The sequence below is a fragment of the Haplochromis burtoni genome, unplaced genomic scaffold (genome assembly GCF_018398535.1).
Source record: "Haplochromis burtoni strain Fernald_Lab_line unplaced genomic scaffold, NCSU_Asbu1 Contig_691, whole genome shotgun sequence".
NCBI classification, from domain to species: domain Eukaryota; kingdom Metazoa; phylum Chordata; class Actinopteri; order Cichliformes; family Cichlidae; genus Haplochromis; species Haplochromis burtoni.
This window is the reverse complement of record NW_024583052.1, coordinates 48,574-56,833: the sequence shown is the minus strand read 5'-3', so window position 1 is coordinate 56,833 and position 8,260 is coordinate 48,574. Positions and strand designations below refer to the sequence as shown.

General features: G+C 44.7%; 1 protein-coding gene across 5 annotated transcripts in view; it reads right to left on the bottom strand.

Moving 5' to 3' along the window:
* The window catches only part of LOC102304563 (V-type proton ATPase 116 kDa subunit a1), a 28,777-nt gene that overhangs the window by 7,710 nt on the left and 12,807 nt on the right, over positions 1–8,260 (bottom strand). For 2 of the 5 annotated variants that reach the window (XM_014330065.2, XM_042215245.1), the window contains exons 17-21: positions 7,248–7,355; positions 5,052–5,252; positions 2,907–2,924; positions 1,327–1,444; positions 1,023–1,194 (exon numbers count right to left, since the gene is read on the bottom strand). In XM_014330065.2, coding sequence (XP_014185551.1) covers positions 1,023–1,194; positions 1,327–1,444; positions 2,907–2,924; positions 5,052–5,252; positions 7,248–7,355 — 617 coding nt within the window. The remainder of the gene's footprint in view (positions 1–1,022; positions 1,195–1,326; positions 1,445–2,906; positions 2,925–5,051; positions 5,253–7,247; positions 7,356–8,260) is intronic. The other 3 variants (XM_005949624.3, XM_014330066.2, XM_005949625.3) reach the window with 3 other exon arrangements.

Here is an 8,260-nt window from a genome sequence, read left to right as displayed (position 1 = left end):
GTGTGTGTGTGTGTGTGTGTGTGTGTGTGTGTGTGTGTGTGTGTGTGTGTGTGTGTGTGTGTGCGGGTATTAACATGTTCATGGGGACCACAAATTGGTGGTTTACTATGCTTGTGGGGACAAACAGCCCTTGTGGGGGCCAGGATTTGTTTGAAGGCATTTTTGAGACTCAAAATGTGGTTTTAGTGTCAGGGTTACAATTAGGTTATGGAAAGGTTCAGGGTCAGGCATTCATTTTTAATGGTTAGGGTACGCGGCTAGGGAAACCATTATGTCAATGAGATGCTATAAACACACACACACACACACACACACACACACACACACACACTCACACACTCACACACTCACACACTCACGTGTTTGTTTTCCATCAGTGCAGGACTGTTTAAACCTGAAGACAGTTTACTTTCTGCTTTCACGTGTGATCCATGGAGCTGCCTGTGAGTGGATATTTTCTGCAGTCAGAGTAATCATCTTATGATCAAGTCTGTGTTGAGTCAAACACACCAACACTGCACTGGAGTCGTTCTACAGCTGGTACAGTTATCAGGCCTCAAACAGAAAACCTGGGAGACTTTTTGAAAAGATGGCTCCAGCAGAGACTTGGCCAATCAGGGCCAAAGAGCACTGAAGATGCTCTGACAGTAACACCGTGTTACTGTTGGTTTTGTCTTCATTCAAATCATAAATCAGACATTAGGAACTAAGCAAAGTGATGCTGGTTTTTCCTTTCAGCCGTTGTTCATTGTGGAGGACAAAAGCTCAAACGTGTCTCTGACCTCATGTGTGTCCTCCCTGCTCGTAGCAAACACATCAAAATAAGGCTTTTATGCAAACACTGAATACAAATTTGCTTCCTTGAAAAAGTTACAGTTCAGTATTGAATATTATATAAAACAAAAGCTGGACACTGTGCCTGTCACACCGACACAGAGGGGAGCTTCCCTGGTCCAGATCACAAAGTGACACTGACACCCCGTCACAGATACTCTGTATTTGCGTGTAAGTGTGACTCTAACCAGTGCAGACGCAGGGCATGCAGGAAGGCTGACAGCCCCTCCATCACGAGCAGGATGGCGACTGTTAGCACGGCGAAGAATGCGAAGATGATGGCCAGGCCGAAGAACCCGCCCCCGCTCCTGGAGGAGAGGCCGAGGTGCATCACCATGGACCAGAGCACCTCTGAGAGCTCTGTGCAAACAGTCGTGACAACAAGGTTTACAGTGAATATCCAGCAGTAAACAACATTACTCAACATAGTTCTGTTTCTCTGAATGTTTATGATCATCAACAACACAAAGCTGTGTGAGAGTCGCTACTAACGTGCATGAGCCAGGCTGAGGGCCCACAGGCGCAGGTAAGAGGCTGTGTTGGAGATGCACCCCAGGCAGTACTCTATGGTGTGGATAGCCTGGTGGACAGCTACATCGCCGAAATCAAACTGTAGTGAGAGAAGGAACAGCGTGAGCACAGGAGTGTGTACATGCAGGAGGTGTGACCATAAAATCGAACCAAACATTGGCCCAGTTTCTCTTCAGATTAACTTCAGGTCACTTCCTGAACGTGTTCACGTGTGCTCTCACAGCAGATGTAAACTCCTGTTTTCAGCAGGCTTCAGGACTTCTTAGTTGGAGAATCCATCAGGTTAGAAGTGTATGTAGCCCCATACAAATAAGCCTGTCTTCATGATGATGACGAACTCTCTGACCACACCTTGTTCTTTGGATCAATGTTGAACATGTTTCATTGTTTAGAATCTGAGATGTAGTTTAGGAAGCAGAGCATGCTGCAGGGTAATCTTTGTTTATGTAGGAGGAAGCCCTCACACATGCTGTGTAGCATAACTCAGCGAGCATGCTAATCCAGAGAGCTGGGAAACAGCTACTTCTGCTTCTGACAAGCTGCTTTGACCTTTGACCTCTGCCTGTGACTTCTCTCATCAGCTTTAAAACAAAGAGCAGAGAAGTTTCTTCGTCCACAGCCAGATCACAGCTCAGGGAGGTGTTTGTTTATTGTAAAGCCCGCGCACTTCCTCCATTTTCTCCATCCTGGAGCGAGGCTAGCCTTTCCTGTGTGGAGCGAGCAGGGAGGGGGAAACATGGCAGTCAAACGCTCCGTGTAGCTTTTGTTCGGTTTTGCTTGGCGCTGATCTGGTTTCCTCTTTCCATGCTCCCCTTTTGTCTTTGGATCAGACAAATGGAGTTCATGGAAGCAGGAGTCATTGTTCCCATTCAAAGGATCACTAATGAAAAACAGAAGTATGAATACGAGCATGCCATAATGGCACAAAACACTGAGGCCAATGACTGAATTGGAAACATTTCCGCTGATAGTGGAAACAAAAGGTAGACTTCTGCTCAGGTGACAGCTTAAAATTTGGGCTGTACCTGACTGACTATGGACGCAGCTTTAGGGGCGAAACGGTGAGACGGGGGCAACAACTCCGGTTGTGCAGAAGTACAACTAGATGGATTTTAGTGAAAACTGACCCTTGACCTGTTGCTCTTTGATCTGGTCACAAAGTAACAACTGTTGCTTCATCTTTTCCCAGTTACTGGATATCTAAACACATTCTGCGTTTTTCCATAATGATGACTCTGGATGAAGAGCAGGTCATCTCCTCATTGGAAGGCTGGTGGTTTGATCCCTGCCTGCTCCAGTCTGCACACCAAGTATCCTTATAAAGTGCTTTAGAATAGAAAAGCTCTATATAAGAACTCAACACACCTGTCACAGGGCGAGAGGCTTTTTCACTCTGTCATGCAAACAAACATGTACCTTCATTCATGCATGCCTGGCAGTTCAGGATTAAAGCACATTTAAACAATTCAAACATGACAAAAACCAAATGAAGCAAGCCAGCATTCAGACATGCTTAGGAAACGTTAAACTCTGAATCTTACCGGCTCTTCCTCTGAGTGCTTGAAAGTAAGCAAAGGTGAAAGGTCAGTGGTGCGATCCACAATCAAATCTTTCAGAAGTTTTCATCACCCAGATTTAATGGGACATGATCCAAGCGAGGACGTGTGTGGAACTCATCAATAAGATGTCTCGCTCTGTAACCCGTACACAATCATTCAGTTCTGTCATGTTTATGATGTGAATGATGTGAATAAGAGCTCAGGTTTGTTCCCAGAATGCTTAGGTCTCATACACAACTGTTATTCTGTGCAGGTTTTTAAAAAGTGACGAGTCCCTGTAGTGTAAACTAAAATTCTGATGTTACAGTCATGGTAAAAAGAAACGACACCTCTAACATCCCTGAATCCCACCTCAGTGAAGAGCACGGGACACGCTGCACTATGTCATCACTCATTTAACCTGAAACACTCTTCTTCCCACTTCATGCACAGATGTCTGAAGGTCCCACCACAGCATGTCAGTCACTGACTGGGCCATTACGACACCTCCAACTCCTGCTGACCCTGTGTCAACCGAGCTTCAGCCGTCAGACAGGTGACACCTCACCTGACGCTATAATACTTTGGTATATGAAGATGTTTATGGTCAAGTCCTTCGCTGTGAGATGCTCAGGCTGCAGAACAAGCTTTATGTTTTTTTGCCGTCTCTCTGAGCATTGCACGGACTTCCACTTTTAGGAAGACTGTGGCTTTGTGTTAACGTAGAGCGTAAAGCTTGAAGGCCAAGTTCTGCTTCGCAGAGGTGGTCACACCTGCTGCTACTTAACCTGCTAAAGGCTGAACTTCCTCCACTCACTGCTTCTGCAATTTAGCTTCATTCTTGTCAAATAATGACACGGTGTAATATGTCACATGCTGTTGGTCGTCTGAGGTTGTGTTTACCTGCTAAGGCCAGATGATTCTGTATTATGTGGTGACTAGGGCTGCTTGATTATGGCAAAAATGATAATCACGATTATTTTCACTGAAATTGAGATCTCGATTATTTGACGATATTTATTTAACAATAACAACGTATTGAATAATGACTTTAAAGATTGTCAAAAAATAATATAAAATAGTGCAAATACTGATAACAGTGCAAATGTTTCCAATATAAGAAATAAATGAAAAATGTAAACATCTATGTTTAGTGAACTTTGCAGTGTTGCTCTGTGGTGCAGCTACGACACTGTAGCAAAGTTTACACACTGTGTCTACTTGATCCACGTCTGACTGAACCCATAATGTTTCCACACCACTGAAGTTTTTTACCTCTTTTCAACCAACAGCAGTCACTCTCCTCTCTAAATAACTTCTGCTTAGCTTTCCGAGCTGCCTCTTAATCACCGGTCCCCAACCCCCGGGCCTCGGACCGGTACCGGTCCGTGAGTCGTTTGGTTTCGGGCCGCGAGAGTTGAGGCTCAGGTGTATGGTTTTCAGGGTTTTTATCGGTTTTCAGCGTTATTTTGTTATCGTTTTTATCGTTTACTCGGTTTTCCTTGGTGTGTTTTCTTTTTTTCGGTACCAGTACTAGTTTTATTTTGTTGTATTTATCCGCGACACCTTAAAGGCCGGTCCACATGGAGCAGCGCGAGAGTAAAGCACGAGGGGGGGGCTAATAATCGGCTCAGTCATTTTTAATGATCGTTGAAAGCCCAGATCGTAATCGAGATTAAAATTCGATTAATTGAGCAGCCCTAGTGGTGATGTGTAAAACCTTTAAAGTGGGTGTCCTGTCTTCTTACCATGACTCAGTTTTTAACAGGAACCTCCCCTCTTTGTGTTTCCTGTCTGAGCCACAGTGGAGTGACGCATTGATATGCAGAACCAGCTTCCACACCACTTCAACTTTAACTCGACTTCCAAACAGGGATGTGAGAGTTGCATCGCATGGACCCACTGTGCTTTTCCACACGGTTCACAATAAGCAGCCATTGCTCTATATGTCCTATCTGAAACATGGAGCTGCAACATTTTGTGCTTTGTGACCTCTAGGCATCTGTGGGAGCCCAGGGAATAGTCAGAGCCCATATGACGCTGAAAGCATCATTCACATCACAATCCTACTAAAATATATATTTGAAACAGAAACCAATTCAAAGCAGAATCTGAGAGAGGACAGAATGTGGCAGTGATGAGACTCACCTCATCGCCTTCTTCTGAGTGCTGGGAGAGCTGGTCGTGGTCCATGATGCCAGCTTCGTCTTCTGTGGGCCCGTTGCCCACCCGCACCCCTCCAAACTTCTGCGTGCCCTGTTGAGTGAGTCCGGTGCATGATGAGGACACGCCTGTTTGCTCTAAAGACTGCTCTAGATTCTCTGCAGGGGTTTCTTCCCTCTTCTGTGACTAGATACAAAAGCCACAAGAGCTGTGTCGAGCTTAAAGCAAGCCTTAGGATGATGCTTCCTTCTTAATTTACTCCAATTTGTAAAACAGGACACCCACAAACCGAGAAAAATAGATATATTTACCACCTTATCAAGTATAATGGTTCAAATTTCAATAAGCAATCGTTCACTGGAGAGCAAAATAGTCTCACTGGTTCAATCACAGCTGAGCACAAAGACCTGAAGACCCGTCCAGCTAGCAGCTGTACAGCTCCCAGATCTCATCATCATTCGTGTGAGATTTACAACTGCTAGGAAACAAATACTGAAGCATGGCTAAAAGCGTTTTTGTGACCTTGAAGTAATCTTAAATTTGAAAAGCAAAACCTGCAGTTTCACCAAGTGTCCAAAGGCTGTGTGTGATAATATCAGCTAGCTGTAACACAGCTAACCTACATGAATTTGGGAAGGTGGTTTAATGTGACAGCACAGTCACCTGGCAGCAAGGTTGTGGGTTTGAATCCACTGGTTATAGGCTCTCCCTGTCCTCCCACTGTCCAAAGGAGGCGTGTTAGCTTTATAAGTGATTTTAAACTGGCTGTCTGTGTCAGCCCTTTGAGAGCTTGGCAAACCTCGTGGCCTCTGGGTCAAGAGGAAAACTACGGTGTCATTTGATGGTTGGGATTTTCTCTGAACGATTGTCTTTCCCTCACAATATAACGATATAAAAAAATGAATTGAACAATGGGGCTGGAATCATTACTGTGACAGCTGTGTTCTGCTGATAATGACCACAGTTTTCCACTAATGGTCAAATGTCCCTTTGACCAGACAGGCCTGATGGGAAAAAGTCCTTCTTGTGGCTAATTTGACCAAATTAACTGAAGCATCAGAAAAGAGCTGCAGAGACAGTCAATTTTCTGATGAGCTACTCAGTTTGGATCATTTTGGCTCGTGCAAAACAAACAAACAGTGAATTATCTGTCAGAAAGCAGAGTTATCCACAGCGTGTGACTCACAGTCATTAGCGAGCGGTCAGACTCACGCCACACTCGGCCTGTCACGTCCACTTTGAATGGCGACAGTGAAAACACTTAGTCTGACACTTCATAACTGGGTTCACAGCCCAATGACATCAGTCTTTATGATCTATGATTGCAGCCAGCTGGCTAATCTTTTCTCGTTTGCTTAAGTAGTCACAAGTGTTTGTTTTGCCCTCTTCAGACAGTTTGTGCTGTGCTGCTGTGCTGAGAGCTGACTGTTTGTTGGTGTTAATAAATAGAAACTCCTTTTCTAAACTAATGTTTGCCATAGTGTTGCTTATTGGCCGTCTTCTCCCAGAAGAGAAGCATTCAGGCAAAGTACTGTGTAGTGAAAAACAACCCTGCTCCTAAACATAGAAATCAGTACAAACTAAGCCAGTTAGGTCTGTTCAGACAATGTTGACAAAAACCTTTAAATACATGCAGGAAGTTGCATAGTCCACAGTCACCTCTCTTACAACGTGTGAGCATGTATACACTGCTAAAGCTAATCTGCTCGACATGCAAAGATCAGGCCCCACATGTCACAAAGCTACGAGTTATAAAGAGTCTTTGTGAGGTTTTAACTCTGCTGATCTTCAGTGAATGAGATCCATAACCAGTGAGAGATATGAAAGCTCCAGGTGGCATATCTACCAAGGTAGCACTCAGTAATGGTCGTCATCGTTTTGGATAGAAAACTGCCAAATATACAGTTAAGACAACTGAATCAAAGTATAATCGAATTTTAGGGTGTCCTTTGTCTGTGAAGTAGTTATCGTACATTTCTCGCCAAAATATCAACGTTTCCAAAGCTGGCTTTAAGCAGTTTTCATGGCAGCACAACCAACCACGTTACACAATACAATGTGCATTGAAATGAATGACAGGAGTAAGAAAACAAAAGGTTATATCAAAGGTTATAACTTAACAGTAACTTAACAGTAATGAAAGATAGAAGTAGGGTTCTAGTTGTGGTCAGATGCACATACCAGGTGCTTTTTCCACAGGTGCTGACGCCGAAGCACCATAGTTTTCACAATCAGCATACAGGGAACACATGCAAGGGCAATCAGCACCAACAAAACCTGGATCGCCACCTAAAGATTCAAAGAGAGAGGTTAATTAAGAAATGAGCATTGTACAAACAGGTCTTGGTCTAAAACAGTACCTCAAACTGTAAATACAGAGCACAACACAGATTGTCTGTTGCATCTAAACACTGACAATGAAACCCACAAGACTTCAAAATACGAGCTCTGCTGTGCTTTAAAAACCTAACATGCTCTAATCGATCACATGTAACTAAAAATAACAGAAAAACTACAACTGCTGCCAGATCTTCACCTTCATCTTGCAACAAGAACTGATAACTAAAGAACAACTAATGTTGTTAAACAACAGCTTGTAGTGGCAGACATCCAAGAAAGGGTCTCCAGTATGAAGAGTTGGACAGCACCAGGCCCCGACATGGTTCACGCCTACTGGCTGAAGAAGCTGACTGCACTCCATGAGCGACTGGCAGCACAAATGAACCAGATGAGAGACACCCGGAATGGGTAACCGAAGGCCAGACAGTCCTGATCCTCAAGGACCCCCAGAAGGGACCGGTCCCCTCCAACTACCGACCAATAACCTGCCTCAGCACCATGTGGAAGCTCCTGTCAGGCATCATAGCAGCTAAGATGAACAGGCACATGGGTCAATACATGAGTGGGGCACAGAAAGGGATTGGCAAGAATACCAGAGGCGCAAAACACCAGCTACTGGTCGACTGAGCAGTCAGCCGAGACCAACCTGTGCACTGCCTGGACTGATTACAAGGAGGCCTATGACTCAATGCCCCACACCTGGATCCTGGAATGCCGAGAACGGTACAAGATCAACAGGACCCTGAAAGCCTTCGTCAGGAACTCAATGGGGATGTGGCAGGCAACACTGGAGGCCAACCTCAAGCCCATAGCACAAGTCAGCATCAAGTGCGGGATCTGCCAAGGAGATGCTC